Source organism: Jaculus jaculus, chromosome 16 (assembly GCF_020740685.1).
Source record: "Jaculus jaculus isolate mJacJac1 chromosome 16, mJacJac1.mat.Y.cur, whole genome shotgun sequence".
NCBI lineage: Eukaryota > Metazoa > Chordata > Mammalia > Rodentia > Dipodidae > Jaculus > Jaculus jaculus.
In genome coordinates this window covers 46,303,688-46,321,507 of record NC_059117.1, presented here as the reverse complement: position 1 = coordinate 46,321,507, position 17,820 = coordinate 46,303,688, and the positions used below count along the sequence as shown (strand labels likewise).

Below are 17,820 nucleotides of genomic sequence, written 5' to 3'. Positions count from 1 at the left end.
TTTCATATTTAATAGATAGAGCTAGGCAATTTGTTGGTGCTCTTCTTTGTTTATTTAGGTGTGTATATGTGCAAATGTGCACACCCCATGTGCATGCATCTGGAGACCAGAGGAAAACGTCAGGTGCCCTCTGTAACTCCTATTGCTTATTTCCCTGAACCTTCCCGTTTATTTAGTTAGCCTGGCTGACCAGTGAGCACCTGGGATCCTCCTGTCTGTACCTCGCCCTTCTCAGTGCTGGGATTGTAAGTTTATGTGGCCATGCTGACTTTTCACATGGATGCTGTTGATCAAACTCAGGTCCTCATACTTACACAGCAAGCATTCTTACCCTCTAAGGTATCTCCGCATCCCCTGATGATCTTCCTTAAAAAGTAGTTTCATAGATGGTATGACAACATGAATTTTTGTAGTTCATAGTTCCTGCTTCGGAGGCTGAGGAGGCAAGAGAGTCACTTGAGCCTAGAAGCTTAAGAGAAGGAATGATTTTTGTGGGTGTTATTTTTGATAGAGCTAATTCACAAAGTTAAATTACTGAAGTATTGCCTTGGTTCAATTTCTTTGAGCACAGTAGAGAAAGAGCTGATATAAAATATGTATTTACATAGGCCTAACTTAACTGTTTTTGATGATAAAGCTGGCCAAAGCCCATATCTAACTTATCTGTCAGGTCCTGACTTGGTGTTAGCACTTTGTCATCTTGCTACCCGGTTGAAAAGCAAGACTGTCCTTTTAAAGAATTTAAAAACATTTTGGGGACTGGAGAGATGGCTCAGTAGTTAAGGTGCTTTCCTGCAAAGCCTTGTGACTTAGGTTTGCATGAAGTGGTGCTTGCATCTGGAGTTCATTTGCAGTGGCTGGAAGCCCTGGCATGCCCATTCTCTCTATCTGTCTTTTTCTTCTCTCTCTCTCCTTGCAAATAAGTAAATAAAATATTTTTTTTAAAAAAACAATCATTTTCTTCATAAGTTTATAGTTTTGGGGGTCCCCCACCCTTTTTTTCATTTTCTTCTTCTTTTTTTAAACTAATTTTGGTATGTTACCCAGGGTAGTTCTCTTAGAGTCAACTGATCTTTCTGCCTCAGACTTCCAAATAGCTGTACCGATAGGTGCACACTATTTACCATTTCTACAATAGTTTTTGTTAGGTCAGAACAAAATGGAGCTACAGCAGGAGGGTGACAGATAAGGAAGTGGGTCATCCATATTCCTCAAGAAATTGCCCGGCCATTAACGATTTACTGTTAGATTTACTGTTCCCCTATCTCTCACCAGGTCACTTCTGATCTCACCCTATGGCTAATGTAAAGAACAGAGATTTACTGCCCCAACAAAGAAATTCATGCCCTTCCTCATCTTCCCCCAACAGAAGAGCCTATAAATTCCACTATCTGTAATCCCAAGGTGATGGCTCCACTCTTGAGAGTCAGTCCTGGTAGTTTGTTTCCCCACCACCACCACCCGAATAAAAACTTCTGGACTGGAGAGATGGCTTAGCAGTTAAGCGCTTGTCTGTGAAGCCTAAGGATCCCGGTTCGAGGCTTGATTCCCCAGGACCCATGTTGGCCAGATGTACAAGGGGGCGCACATGTGTCTGGAGTTCATTTGCAGTAGCTGGAGGCCCTAGTGCACCCATTCTCTCCCTTTCCCTCTCTCCCCACCCTCTATCGCTCTCAAATAAATAAAATAAAAACAAAAAATCATTTAAAACACTTCCATCTTTGCCTCAGAGTGGTCACCATGGTCTTGGTCACTCCTGAACCTCACAGTTTCATATTTTATGGCATGGTCTTATTAAAATTTACTTAAAGTATAAGAAAATGTGAAGAAAATATAAACGTCACTTTAAACCTACTGCTGTGGCTTAAGGACTATTAACACTCCATTGACTATACTTTCATGTGCCCCATCTGTATTCACAGGCTTAAATGAACAGTCTTTTATTAAGTAAGCTAAGTAAAATGTACACACTACAAAAGGTACCATGTTAGCCATGCTGTGACAGTTCGGTGACACTAGATACATTGACACTGTTGTGTAACCAGTACAGCAACCCACCTTCAGAACTTTTCATCTTAAACTGAAATTATGCCTCATCCTCCTTTTTCAACTCCAGCAACCAGACCTAATTTGTTCTTTCACTTTCTACTGGATTAGAGCATTTATCCAGAAAAGTGTGCCTTCCACAAGCATGCTGACAAATCAGAAACCCCACCAGGAAAAGAATAGTTTCAGTTCCTTCTTACTCTGCACAGCCAGTTGCTTATGTTCTAGTAAGGTTGATTTACCTTCTCTTAACCGTCGTGTTTTCTCAATTGATTCTCATCTGTAGACCAGCTGCTGACTGCTAAGGGCAGCCAGGCTGTCACGATAGCATAATGACACCTTGTCACTGTTTCTGCGTAGGGCTTAGGCGAGGCTTTTGGAACCGCCCTCTCTTGCACCTCGTGCTATATTAGTAGTTCTCAGACAGGAAGAATTTTCTTTTGCTTGGGAGCTTGTCCGGTTACCTCTAGGGTAAGTGTTTACAATGCACATAAATGTGAGTTTCTTGTGTTTAGCTTTATTTTGATCCTTGGTCTGGTTGAAACTTTGGCCATTTAAAAATACAAATTAGAAAATAAAATCAAGAGAGATTCAGTGCAGTATAAAACTATACACAGATATAAATACATAAAACTTTTGAGTGCTTTAGGCTCACAAACTACATTTTATGCACTCTGGTTTTAAGTTTCTTGTTTGGACAGAGAATATTAAGAAAAAGTAAAGTATTCTGAGGAGTCTCAGGAGACTACACTATAATTTCCCAAGAAGTCTTGGGAGATTACACTGTAGTTTCCAATTTTTTGTTCATTCATTTGCTCTGCAGCTGGCTGATAGCCACATTTGTGTCACTAGGATTAGGAACAATTTGTTATAGTTGGTAATAAAAATTTATTTTTCTTTTTGTCTGTGAGCCTGATTATCTGGTGTATTTTATGAATTGATAAAAGCTAGATTATCAGTATAACAAAACTTGTATATTGAAGCTTAGATTCCAGTGTGTAGGTACTGAGAATATAACTCAGTGGTAGAGTATTTGCCTAATGTACAAATCCTAGGTTAGATATATAGCACATCCAAAAAATATATTAAGGATGTAAACATGTATATTACAGTGAAATGTAGAACACTGTGACCATGAGTTTGCTTTTTTTTTTAAAAATAAAAAAAAGAAGAAGAAGAAGATAATCTCTTACCATAGCCCATATTGACCTCAAACTTGTCTTCTGGCCTCTGCCTTGCAAGTGCTAGTGAATTACAGATGTGAATCTTACATTTAAATAACTGAATGCTCTTGAGTTTTATATAATTTCTTCTTTAAATCAGAAAAATTAGCTCAATTTGCTTGGAGACTTGGCAGCTTGTGCCTAAGCTCTGCATCTCTAGATAGCTCTCGTCTATGCTATTGTTCTAGGGCAAAGTCAAGGACAGAACCAACATGTTAAGGGTCATCAGTATAAACTAATTTCTGTGTACCTTGGTTTACTCATTTTGAAAAAGAGTTATTAGGTTTGAAACTCAGTGAGGAAAAGAGAGGAGTATATTCTGAACTCTGAAGTTATTTTCAAAAGTAACCATAAAATTCTGGCTGTGGTGTTTCCCAGTTAAGAAGATTGTCATTGAGTTGTCCATTTTTAAATATCTGGCCTTTGAGTTTTACTTTTTCTATTTTCTGCTACATTTCTTTTTGTTGGTCAGTTTCATTTTTGTTTTATGTTTATATGAGGAAACTTTCACTTTCCAGTTTGTGTATCTTTTTCATCACTGAAGTAAAATCTAATTAGGGAAAATTGTTTAAATGTACAAGGAGAAATTATTACAACCCTACAGAAAAAAAAATGAGCTTATGGCTTATTTTTCAAGGTATTAATATCCTTAAAAATGACATTTTAATATTCTCAAGCTTAAGACAAATATATTATTTAATGGAAAAGCACAAAAAATAAAAATGAATTCATCCTGGATGTTTAATACTGTTGTTGATATCCTTTCATTATTCTAGTGAGGTATATTTTTTATTATGTGAGAAATTTCCATTCAAATTTTCATTACTTTAACAATATAATTTATATATTTGTGCAATTATCAAAATTAAAGTAAGGCCAGGCATGGTGGTGCATCCCTTTAAGCCCAGCACTGGGGAGGTAGAGGTAAGAGGATCACTGTGAGTTCAAGGCCAGACTGGGACTACAGAGTAAGTCCTAGGTCAGCCCAGGCTAGAGTGAGACCCTACCTGGGTGAGAAGGTAGAAATTTAAACAGGTCACAATTTTTTAAAACTGTATTAGTAAACTTAGTGTTTTTACTTTCCTCTAAGACAGAATCAAGCCAACCTTTAAATGAATTCAATTTCCTTTCAAATATTTATTTATTATTTTTTAAAAAATTTTTTGGTTTATTTTTATTTATTTGAAAGTGACAGAGAGAGAAAGAAGCAGACAGAGAGAGAGAGAATGGGTATTTTTTTGAAAGTGACAGAGAGAGAAGGAGGTAGGTATATATAGAGAGAATGGGTGCGCCAGGGCCTCTAGCCACTGTAAATGAACTCCAGATGCGTGCGCCCCCTTGTGCATCTGGCTAACGTGGGTCCTGGGGAATCGAGCCTCCAACCGGGGTCCTTAGGCTTCACAGGCAATTGCTTAACCACTAAGCCATCTCTCCAGCCCCTTATTATTTTTTAGGTAGGGTCTTGTTCTAGTGCAGGCTAACCTGGAATTCACTCTGTAGTCTCAGAGTGGCCTCAAACTCATGGTCTCCTTCAGCCTCCCAAGTGATGGGATTAAAGACGTACACCACCACACCCAGCTAAAATATTTATTTTAAAGCAATTAAATTTTTTTTGCAGACATACTCACTTTTAGTAATTGATTTTCACACTATCTCAGAATGACATAATACTGAAGGTTTTGAATGTGTAGTCTGTCAGTGAAATCCTTACCTTTTTGATCTTTAGCCTTGTTCTGCGTGTTCTACATGTTCTTATAACAAACACCATTATAGTAAAGACCTTTAACTTCATACTAAAACCATGTAAAGTATTTTCTAGTTTCACAGTTTTCTAATCCACACTTAAAGATTCCAGATTTTAAAACTTCATTAAAAGAGAGGCTAGGGCTGGAGAGATGGCTTAGCGGTTAAGCACTTGCCTGTGAAGCCTAAGGACCCTGGTTCGAGGCTCAGTTCCCCAGGTCCCACGTTAGCCAGATGCACAAGGGGGTGCACGCGTCTGGAGTTCATTTGCAGAGGCTGGAAGCCCTGGCGTGCCCATTCTCTCTCTCTCCCTCTATCTGTCTTTCTCTCTGTGTCTGTCGCTCTCAAATAAATAAATTAAAAAAAAAAAGAGAGAGTCTAGTTTAAGAGTAGGATTTCTATTTTTGAAGTCTTCTGTACTTGGTAAGTGTTTCCCACAAATTCCTCTCTTGAAGTATCTGCCACAGATGACTGTTGGCAAAGCAGCCAGAACTTTATATATACCAGGTATAGGCTTACAAAGACCATTGGTTAAAAATACTCTGCCCTGATGTTCAGCGTCTTCCTTCAGACAGTGCCAGAATGCTGACATTTATGCCTCTGTACTTACCCTTCTGTAATGGTGCAGCCCTCAGAGTGAGATTCTCTTTGAATGAGGATGAGTTCTGGTCACATAACCAGTGAGCATGCAGAAATTCTTCAGTTGAGATTTGCATAGTATACATGACTACGTAAAAGTCAGCAATTGCCATGTATGATGGTGGCATGCCTATAACCCTAGTGTAGTCAGGGTGCCACCAATTCAAAGCCAGTCAGGATGACAGAGTAAGACCCTGCCTCAAAAAAATAAATAACCAGCCATTATCATATTTTTGACCATACCTTGTTTTCATGTTGTAATATTTGAAGAAAAGAAAATAATTTTAGAAGAAACTATAAAATATTACTATTCTTTATTAACTTTTTAATTTATTTCTAGTGCATGCGCATGTGTGTATGTTGCTGAAGATCAAAAATCAAAGCTGCCTTATAAATGTTAAGCAAAATACTCTATCACTGAGCTATATCTCCAACCCCAAAATAGCCATTCTAAAATAGGGTTTTGATTGTTGAATTTACTTACCCAAAGCAAAGTAGAAGTGAAATCATTATGGAGAAAATAAATTAGGAGGCTGGGGAGTTGAAGGCCTTTGCTTACAAAGTCTGTTGGCCAAGGTTCAATTCCTCAGTACACACATAAAGTCAGAGGCATAAAGTGACACGTGTGTCTAGAGGTCATTTGTCCCTTCTTTCTCTCACTCTCACTCCCTCTGCTTGCAAATAAATCGATAATTCTTTTTAAATTATAATGCAGGGAATAGAGAAATGGCTCAGCAGGTGCTTACTTGCAAAGCCTGGCAGCACAGGTTCAAGTCCTCAGTACCCATATAAAGCCAGATGCACAAAGTGGCACATGCATCTGTAATACCTTTGCAATAGGAGGAAGCCCTGGCACCATTCTCTTCCCACCCCCCCCCCACACACTCTGCTCACAAATAAATAAATAAATACTTTTTTTTCAAAAAGATTTATAGGGTTGGAGAGATGGCTAGGTTAACCAATAGGGTAAGTCTTTTTGCCTGCAAAGCAAAAGACCCAGGTTCGATTCCCCATGACCTATGTAAGCCAGATGCACAAGGTGGTACATATGTCTGGAGTTTGTTTGCAGTGACTGGAGACCCTGGTGTGTCCATTCTCCCTTCCTTCTTCCTTTCCTCTTCCTCCCTCCCCTGCCTTTCTTTCTTTCTCAAGTAAGTAAGTAAGTAAGTAAGTAAGTAAATAAATAAATAAATAAATAAACTTTTTTTTCAAGGTAGAGTTTTTCACTCTAGCCCAGGCTGAGCTGTAATTCACTATATAGTCTCAGGATAGCCTTGAACTCACAGTGATCCTCCTACCTTTACCTCCCAAGTGCTGTGATTAAAGGCATATACCACTATGCCCAGCAAAATAAAATATTTTTTAAAAAGATTTTTGTTGCAGAGAAAAAAATACAGTGGTGATGAGGGATTTTTTTTTTTTTGTTTGCAAATACTTGTAAATTTTATTCAGCCTCCTAAAGATGCTCAAATTACATTTGACAATGTCAGATTTGACTCAACAAGCCACTGTCACCTGTTTAGTACCAAATACTTTACTAGGTGTAAACACAACTCGGATCTTAATTACATCATACCACAGAAATATTTTAATGTAAGAAAATTAAAAGAAAAATTGTACTTTTATATATTTCATTTCTCCTTACTTTTTTATATCCCTATACAGAATTATAATTATCAACATATAATTTTCCCACAGACCTGGCATGTAGAGAAAATATTGATAAACTGTTATAGAACCAGGTATGAATAATTCTAGTACTTGGACACTAAGGCAAGAGATTTGCTGTGAGTTTGAACTAGCCTGAGCTAGAATCTCAAAAAAAAAAAAAAAAAACCAAAAATTTTCTTGTAACTCATGTTTTAACAAATATGCACTTCATTTTGCCTCTTATTTAAATCTTTTTAGCACCATATAACTTCTTACAGAATTGCAAGCTCTTCATATAGTATTTTTATTCTAAAACTATGCTGGATAGAGTAAATCCTTTGCTGAGCATCTTAGGAAAGAAAACCAGCCTTCAGTAACTTGGTTTTGAAATCATACCAAAAATACCACCTTAGTAGGTCATTAACATATATTAAGAGCCTTAGTATATGTGTCACGTATATCTTTTTTTTCTCTCTTTCTCTTGCTCTGACATCACCTGGAAAAATCCAGAAGATTGGATAGCCAAGAAATGACTAATCAGGAGTCTGCTGTACATTTGAATATGGTGGGTATTTGAATATTTCCAATTCCACTTATTAATGGTGACTCTTCTCCATTTTCATTTCTTGTTCTAACTACACAGTTATGATAAAATTTTATACATATCATTCTTCACAATGTTTGACACACAATATAACCTCAAGTATTTATTGAGTAGAATCTCAGATAGCTAAATTTTTTGCTTGAAATAGACATTTTATAGTTTTTCTTGGTGTACAAAATAGTGACTTTTGTTCATTTGGTTTTGGAGATAAGGCCTTTCTGTGTAGCACAGGATAACCTAGAACTCAACATCCTCCTGCTTCAGACTCCTGAGAGGCATAATGCTAGGCTTACAGGTGTGTACTCCATGTTCCTTTGTGGGGGTTTGTTGTTATTGTTGTATTGGTTGGTTGGCTGACTAGCTAGCTTTGTTTGTTTGTTTGTTCATTTCAAGACAGAATCTCATGGAGTCTAGGCTTCTTTCAAACTCACTATATACCCAAGGGTAACCTTGAACTTTTGATCTTCCTGCTTCTACCTCTTGGGGGCTGAGGTGCTGATGTGCTCTACCATGCCACACTTCCTGTTTCTTTTTTATGATTATATGTTTTATATATATATAGACAGACACATACATACACACACACACACACACACACACATACACACACACCATACCTATACCTATACCTATACCTATATATGTGTATATCATATATCATTCTGAATGAATGAACTTTAAGTCTGACTTAAAGTAACATTTATGCAAACTTTAAAAAAAAGTATACCTCTTGTACAGTAGAGTCCATTATGTTATATGCACTAGGATAAGGCAGAAAGATTGTCTCTGAAATTAAAACTCACTGGAAGTATCAACTCGTTCTTTAAAAGCCATGATGACTTTGGCTAAGGGCAGTCATTTCACTCTTAAATAGTATAAAAGTACCACCTTCATGTTAATCTAAGTTTTATGTGATAGAAAAGCATAAAAGGGATGTAAATGGTACATAGTAAGTACCCAGCACCCAGTAAGCAGTCACTCTTTGCATATATTAGTACTGTGGCCATGTGAGTAACATATTTGTACATTTTCAGGGAAATCAAATCAGTGTTCCATAACTACAATGAGAAAATACTAGAAATGACTGTTTTTAAAATCTTGTGGAGCCAAGAGTGGTAGCAAATGTCTTGGGAGGCTGAAGCAGGAGAATTGCCATGAATTTGAGGCAAGCTAGGGTTATATATAAGTAAGTATCAGGCCAGATAGCACTACCTAACAAGTCCTTGCCTATTTATTTATTTAGTTTATTTTTATTCATTTATTTGAGAGTGACAGAGAAAGAGGCAGATAGATAGAGAATGGATGCACCAGGGCCTCCAACCACTGCAAACAAACTCCAGATACATGCACCACCTTGTGCATCTGGCTTATGTGGGTTCTGGGAAATTGAGCCTTGAACTGGGGTCCTTAGGTTTCACAGGCAAGCAGTTAACCATCTCTCCAGCCCCTTGCCTTTTTATTTTTATTTATTTATTTGACAGAGAGAAATAGGGAGAGATAGAGAATGGGCACACAAAGGGCCTTCAGCTATTGCAGAGGAACTCCAGACACATGTGCCACCTTGTACATCTGGCTAACCTGGGTCCTGGGGAATTGAACCTGGGTCCTTTGGCTTTGCAGGCAAGTACCTTAACCACTAAGCCTGCCTTTTAAAAATATATATTTATTTATTTGAGAGAGAAAGAGGCAGACAGAAAGTGTGAGTGAGCATGGTCATGCCATGGCCTCCTGCCACTGCATATAAACTCCAGGTGCATGTGTCACTTTGTGCTCCTGGCTTTATATGAGCACTAGGGAATCAAACCCAGGCATCAGACTTTGCAAGGAAGTGCTTTTAACAGCTGAGCCATCTCTCCACTTTGAAAGTCCATGTCTTTTTATGTATGTTTATACACACACACACACTTTTTATTGACATTTTACATACATAGAGATGATACAGCATGATCATAATCCCCTCCCACCACCTTTCTTTTTCCCCCCTCCCAAACCCTTCCTCCACTGAATCCCTTCTTTCCAGCAAGTCTCTCTTCTATTTTGATGTCATCATTTTTTTCCTTCCTATTATGCAGGTCTTATGTAGGTAGCATCAGCCACTGTAAAATCATGATATCATGGCCCCTTTGTGTCTGGAAGACAGTATTGCAAAGCACTCCTCCCCTTCCTTTGGCTCTTACATTTTTTTTGTGCCACCTCTTCTTCAATGGTCCCTGAGCTTTGGAAGGTGTGATGGACATGTCTCACTTAGTGCTGAATATACCACAGTCAGTTCTTAGCAATGTGATGAGTTTTGAATCTCCCTAGTGATTACTTCCACCTGAAAAGAGAAGCTTCTCTAACCAAAAGTGAGAATAGTATTATATGGGCATTAACATAAATATTTAGAAGACAGTTTAGTGGGCATAGTATATCCATGTAGCCAGGCAATAGTAGTTTCCCCCTTGGGGCTTATGACCTCTCCAGCCATAGGTTTTTGATTCGGTTTTTAGTACCAGGCAGGAATTCCCTCTTGTGAATCAGATCCAATCAGAGAGCAGTTGGTTCCCACAAACATGCCACTATTGCACCAATTGGAGTGTTAAGCTTGGCTATCTAGCCTTCAAGCTTGCAGGGTCTACTGCTGGCTGGTTAAGACAGTTAATGGCTTACTCCCCCAACAGGCTGCATAGCTCTTTCTAGCATTGTGACAGGTAGTCAACAGTGTTGACTCAGCTCCAGCTTGATTTCTCAGTGGCCTACAACCCGGGCATGTGTAGTCTTCAGCCATAAGGTCTTACCAGAAGGCAAGTCCTTGTTTAAATAAATAAAAATAATTAAAAAAAAAAAAAACACCTAGGGCTAGAGAAGTAGCTCAGCAGTTAAAGGCATTTTCTTGCAAGGCCTGATGGCCTGGGTTCAATTTTCCGGTACCCATGTAAAGCTAGATGCACATGCCCATCTAAATAGATGCTTAGTCACCACTATGAGTCAACTTTCACCTCCAATCACACACTGGCACATGGTTCTGGAGTTCATTTACAGTAGCAGGAGATCCTGGAGATCCAGAAGATTGTCTTCTTGTTCTTCTTTTCTCTTGCTCTCAAGTAAATATTTAGAAAAAAAAATCTTTTTCCTAATGTAATGAGTACATAAAACCATAAAAATTGCATTTACTGGGCTGGAGAGACAGCTTAGCAGTTAAAGTGCTTACTTGAAGACCTAGGTTCGATTCCCCAGTACCCATGTAAGCCAGATGCACAAGGTGGTGTATGTGTGTGGAATTTGTTTGCAGTGACTGGAGGCCCTGGCATGCCCATTTTCTCTATCTGCCTTCCCCCTCTTTCTCAAATAAATAAATAAATATATTTACTGAGGTACCACATATGTACATTGCTCAGGTTAAACATATCTCTTCAAACATTATTAGTTTATGTTGAGAACATACATTTTTAAAAATTACTTATTTTATTTATTTACTTGAGAGAGAGATACAGAGATAGGTAGGTAGAAAGAGAGAGAGCATGGGCACATCAGAGCCTTCAGCCACTACAAAGAAACTCCCGATGTGTGCACCACCTTGTGCATCTGGCTTACGTGGGTCCTAGGGAGTCAAACCTGGGTCCTTTGGCTTTGCAGACAAGTAAGTATCTTAACCAGTAAGCCATCTCTCCAGCCCTGCAAACATACAAAATTTTAGAACCTTTTACACATATACATAGTTACTGTTTACAAAGCAATGCCACACCAAGCTCCTAAGATGAAACTTAAAATACCCTCTAATCAAATTGTTTAAAGTACTGTTTTAAAGAGGACATGGGCTGCCAGGGGGTAGGGAGTGGGTGGAGGGGATGGATGGCTCTGAGTAAAGTGCTTGCCTTACAAGTGTGTGGATCTGAGTTCAGATTCTCAGCACTCATATAAATGCCCAGCTGGCATGGGGGCCCACTTGTAATTCTAGTGCTCAGGAGGCAGAGACGGGATTGCCAGGGTGAGCTTGTGAGCTCAGTTAGCCAAATTTGTGAACTCTGAGTTCAAGTGAGAATACTATGTCAATAACCATGGTAGAGAGCAACCAAGATACAAGATATACATCCCATGTCAACCTCTAGAGTCCACATCCATCAACACATACACATGCAAAAACAAACAAAAAAACCCAAAGAGAGCACAACTGCCCTATGATTTTTTTTATTTTTTCTTTCTGTTATTTTCCTTGTTGTTCTTTGTATTTTGTTCATCCTACTCTTTCCAGCCCCTTTTGGTTTGAGCCTGTAAACTGGAACATGATTGATAAGCATATAGTTTTGTCATATTTAATAAATCTCTTCTTCAGTTTACCCTCCAGTGTGTGATTAGAGGTGAAAGTTGATTTATAGTGGTGATTAAGCATCTATCTAGATGGGCATGGTTGTTCACTTCTGTTATCTCAGTAGGTGGGAGGCTAACATAGGAAGCTTATCATAAGTTCAAGACCTGCCTGGGCTATAGACCCTGTTACAAAAAAATATAATAGACATCTATTTAGTTATTACTATTAGGTTAAAGCACATGAAACTATTTTGCTTTGTTTTATTTTGTGACAGGGTTTCACTTTATGGCCTAGAATGGCTTAAACTCAAATCTTCTTGCCTTGTCTCCCAAGGACTGGGTTTATAGTCATGCTACCACACCTGGCTTGAAATTGTTTTGATACATTGAATACAGTCCAATATTGCCAGTTTATGTGGTTGAACCTACATAAACACAATCACTGTATCAGCAAGATTGGCATCTAGTCAATGGAATTGAGCTTCTGAATTTCAAGAATCAAACCAGTCTAAACTTGTTTGATTTTATTTGTTTAACCAAAGTAAATATAAGTGATACAGGAATTTTCTACCATAAAACAGCATAATGTTGATGGTACCCTGTAGCATTGAGGGCTAGAGAACTGGATCAGCAGTTGAAGGTGCCTGCTTGCAAAGTCTGTCAACACAGGTTCAATTCCCTAGGTACTTATTATGTAAAGCTCAGTTGAAAAAGTAGCACATGTGCATTTAGCATTCATTTGCAGTGGCAAGAGACCCTGGTGGGCCCATACACATAAGCACACAAATAAATAAATAAATAAATAGAAATTTATAAATTACATATTCAGCCATAATTACCAAGACTCCTAAAGGAAAACAAGCCAAATGATTGGTGTTTTAAACTGCCATTACATTACTTTATATAATTAATATTGATAGATATTTACATTAGCAACTACTTACAGTGTTCTTCTTAACTTCCTCTGATCTGGCTTCAGACTTCTGCAGTTTCTATTCCCATACTTGACCCTGAATTCTGGTTTCTCTCCAACCTGCTTCTTTTACAAAGTTTAACTTTTTTACAAATCCTGCTTCTTTTACAAAGCTTAGCTCAGTTGACTTCTGCCTATGGCCTCAAAAAGAAGTGATTTTTGAGGGGCTGGAGAGATGGCTTAGTGGTTAAGGCACTTCAGAAGCCAAAGGACTCAGGTTCAATTCCCCAGTACCCATGTAAGTCAGATGTACAAGGTGATGCTTGACTCTGAAGTTTGTTTGCACTGCCTGGAGGCCCTGATATGCCCATTCTGTCTATCTGCCTTTTTCCCTTTCTCTCTTTCTCCCTCCCCCATCTCTCAGATAAATAAATTAACTATTTTAAGAAAAAAAAGAAGTAATTTTCATTTTTCCTCCTGTTCCTCTTATATTTCATCTGGACTTTTTGGCTATGTGTTGATTATTTGGGTTCTAATTTAACATCCATGTTCGAAAACATGTACCTTGAATATAAATTGTGTGCCTTTCACATTTCCTATAGAGCTGCTTTATGCATTGCCTAACACAGTATATAGTGAAACAATGAATGAAAGAATTTGGCCTTCTCTTCCTTATTGTGGAGATGGACCAAATACGTGGTAAACAGGTAAGATGGTTATTGTTTAGTAATGTGTAATCTTCCAAATAAAGTTTGGAATCATGTACTTATGTGGCCATGGTAAATAGGTGACTTTATGCTTTCCATATATATCATAATATTAGAGTATTAACCACTTTGTGCCAGTGCAGTATTGTTGCCAAGTTTCTGTACCAAATATGAACCATGGAAAATCAAGAATGAACATTTCATGGAGAGCATTTAAATTATTTAAAGTAATTTTAAAATTTTTATTTATTTATTTGAGAGAGAGAAAAAAAAATAATGGGTATACCAGGGTGTCTAGCCACTGCAAACGAACTCCAGACCCATGTTCTACCTTATGCATCTGGTTTATGTGGGTCCTGAGGAATTGAACTAGGTCCTTAGGCTTCACAGGCAAGCACCTTAACCACTAAGCCAGTGTTCCAGCCCTAAGTAATTTTTATGTTAGACCATTTGCAGTAAACGTTAAGATACTTAAGATACTTGGTGTTGCTGTTGTGGTTTTTTGTTTGCTTTTTTTTTGAGACAGGGTCTCATGTAGCCCAGGCTACCCAGCTTGAACTACTGAGCCTCCTGCTTTCATTTCCCAAGTGCTGAGATCACTGGCATGCACCACCATCCCCAGCTAGGATAATACTAAAGTAACTAAACTTTTACTTAGGGGATTGGGGAGATAGCTCAGTTGGTAAAGTGCTTGTGAGTGCTTGCCTCACACAGAGGAGGACCTGCGTTCAGTCTCCATTACCGACAAAATATCAGGCAGGCTGGCTTGCATCCCAGCACTGGAAAGATAGAAACAGATGGGTCCCTGAGGCTCGCTGGCCATACAGTCTACTTAGTGAACTCCATGTCAGTGAGAGACCTTGTTTCATAAAGATATACAGCATACCTCAGGATCAACACCCGAGGTTGTGCTCTTCTCCCATATGCATCCATACACCATGGCATATATGTTTAAAGTACAATTACTTTTTTTTTTTTTTTTTTTTTTTTTGGCTTTTCAAGGTAGGGTCTCACTGTAGTCCAGGCTGACCTGGAATTCACTCTGTATTCTCAGGGTGGCCTTGAACTCACCGCAATCCTCCTACCTCTGCCACTACACCCAGCTTAGAATGTAATTTCATGCTATTGGGTGAAATCAAAATTAATTTTTTGTATTATTTATTTATGTATTTATTCATTTGAGATAGAGAAAGACAAAGAAGCAGACACAGAAAGAAAGTATGGGTATGCCAGGGCCTCCTGCCACTGCAAATGAACTCCAGATGCATGTGCTTTTAACCACTGAGCCATCTCCCAAACCCCCCAAATTAATATCTTAAAAGCATAGTTTATGTACATCATTAAATTTTGAAGCTTTCATAATTTCATCCTGGGAGGTAGGATAGTGATGTGTCTGGGACATTATTAATGGATTAGTGGTAGCAGGAAGAACCCAGAAATATGGTAGTAAACAAATACTCTGAAGACACTCATTTTTACCTCTTAATTTACCCCCAAATTTAATTTACCCCAAAATACTATCAAATGTTTGAATACTACTATTGAATGTGAGTGAACTGTCATAACTTTGAAATGAACTTATTTCAGAATCTTTTTTTATGGATATGAAAAGACTAATAACCTACATTTTATTTATTTATTTATTTTTATTTTATAACTTACATTTATTTCCTCAGTACCACTCTATTGAAGATGAGAGCTGGATGTGGTAATACATTTCTGTAATCCCAACATGCAGGAGGTAGACCTCGGGCTACATTTAGCAAGTTCAAGGGCAGCTTGTATAATGGCCAAGACCCTAGCTCAAAACAGAGGGAGGGAAGGAACATAAATGTATACTAGCTATTTCTTAGTCTTTAGTACTGATTCAAATTGGGCTTCACCCAATCTATGTATCTTGATTATTGTTAGGAAAGTTTGCTCCTTCCCTAACAGTTTCATTGTTGCTTCATTTTGAATGATGTCCATGTTTATTCATTATCTGTAACACTGTATCATAATCATATTGTAAAGTTCTCTCTCTCTCTTTCTCCCTCTTCAAGGTAAGGTTTCACTCTAGCCCAAGCTAACCTAGAATTCACTATGTAGTTTAAGGGTGGCCTTGAATTAATGGCGTTCTTTCTACCTCTGCCTGCTGAGTGCTGGGGTTAAAGGCATGCGCTACCTCTCCTGGCTTTTTATTTTTATTTATTTATTTATACTTTTTTTTGAGGCAGGGTCTCCCTCTATCCCAGGCTGATCTGGAACTCATGCAGGATTTCCAGGCTGGCCTCAAACTCAGCGATCCTTCTATCTCTGCTTCCTGAGTGCTGGGATGGATTAAAGGCTTGCACCAGCACACCCAATCTCAAACTATAAAGTTCTGAGACAATTCAAAATCACTTTGTGAAGTATGATTAGTTTATATATCACCAAAAAAGTATATGGAATCTAAGTATTGTGGTACACTCTTTTAATCCCAGCACTTTGGGAAGCAAGACAGAGTCTAGCCCAGGCAGGCCTTGAATTTGTATTCTCCTACCTCTGCTTCCCAAGTAATTAATGGGCTTTGATTAACACATATGGACTACTGTTGTAGTCAGCTCCAAGTTGCTGAGACAAACATCCAACCAGACAGTTTATGGGAGGAAAGGGTTTATTTGAAGCTTACAGTTCCATCAGTGGCAGAAGAAGCTGGCCCCTTTTCATAGATCCAAGCAGAGAGGAACCACCAACAGCCAGTACCACAATCAAGCACACATCACCAGAGCTCAAACTGCTCTGCACACACCTTTGAGGACTATACTCATATCCGCCCCCCAAACACACCTTAATAAAAAAATACCTGAGGCTATGGGGGACATATATTCATACTCAGACCACCACAGCTACCATGCTCAGCCTATACATTTTTGTAGTAGTCTTTTTGTTCTATTTCTTAGGCTAAGTTGTAAGTATTCAAGGGCCTGGAGAGATGGCTGAGCAGTTAAAGGTGCTTGCTTGTAAGTATTCAAGCTCAGTAACTGAGAAGTGTCTCAGTAATGTGTTGCAGCTGAAGAGTGATGTGATAGTTTGGATCAGATGTCCCCATGAACCCATGTATTCTCAATGCTTGGCCAATTCTGTTGGGAGGTCAAGCCTTGCTAGAGGAGGTGTGTTGTTCGGGGTGGGCCTTGAGGGTTAATAGCCCTAGCTTGCCAGTGTTAGTCAACTCATTCTCTGCTGCTGTTTCCACCTGTCATGGCAGAGGCAGTATCCATCCTCTGATCATGCCATGCTTTCCTCTGTCATCATGGAACTTCCCCTTGAGACTGTAAGCCAAAAACAAAAACTTTCCCCCCATCAGCTGCTTTTGGTCAGATGTTTGTCCCAGCAACCAGAAGGTAACTGCAACAAGTATAATATACTTTATAACAATCATTGCTGTGTATTACTTCCTTCCTTTCTTCCTTTATTGAGATTGAATCCAGGGCCTTGAAAATGCTAGGCTTAGCACTCACCAGTGAGCCACCACCCCAACCCTGTATCTCTTAGTCTTGTATCCTGCTGTGTTCTCTGGAGAAAGCAGCTGGTGCCTTCCTCCCTTCCTCCCTCCCTCCCTCCCTTCCCTCCCTTCCCTCCCTCCCTCCTTCCCTCCCTTCCCTCCCTCCCTCTCTCCTTCCCTCCTTCCTTCCCTCCCTCCTTCCTTCCCTCCCTCCCTCCTTCCTTCCCTCCCTCCTTCCTTCCCTCCCTCCTTCCTTCCCTCCCTCCTTCCTTCCCTCCCTCCTTCCTTCCCTCCCTCCTTCCTTCCCTCCCTCCTTCCTTCCCTCCTTCCTTCCTTCCCTCCTTCCTTCCTTCCCTCCTTCCTTCCTTCCTTCCCTCCTTCCTTCCTTCCCTCCTTCCTTCCTTCCCTTCCTTCCCTCCCTCCTTCCTTCCCTTCCTTCCCTCCCTCCTTCCTTCCCTTCCCTCCCTCCTTCCTTCCCTTCCCTCCCTCCCTCCTTCCTTCCCTCCCTCCCTCCCTCCTTCCCTCCTCCCTTCCCTCCCTCCCTC

General features: G+C 39.3%; 1 protein-coding gene across 3 annotated transcripts in view; it reads left to right on the top strand.

Annotated features, from left to right (window-relative positions):
* Window positions 1-17,820, top strand: part of LOC101604817 (cytosolic 5'-nucleotidase 3A) — a 94,713-nt gene that overhangs the window by 59,011 nt on the left and 17,882 nt on the right. The window contains exon 2 of one of the 3 annotated variants that reach the window (XM_045135539.1): window positions 7,812-7,866. The exons of the other annotated variants lie outside the window; for them this stretch is intronic. Within the exon in view, the coding sequence (XP_044991474.1) occupies window positions 7,831-7,866 (36 nt within the window). The 5' untranslated portion in view covers window positions 7,812-7,830. The remainder of the gene's footprint in view (window positions 1-7,811; window positions 7,867-17,820) is intronic. 3 annotated transcript variants of the gene reach the window in all.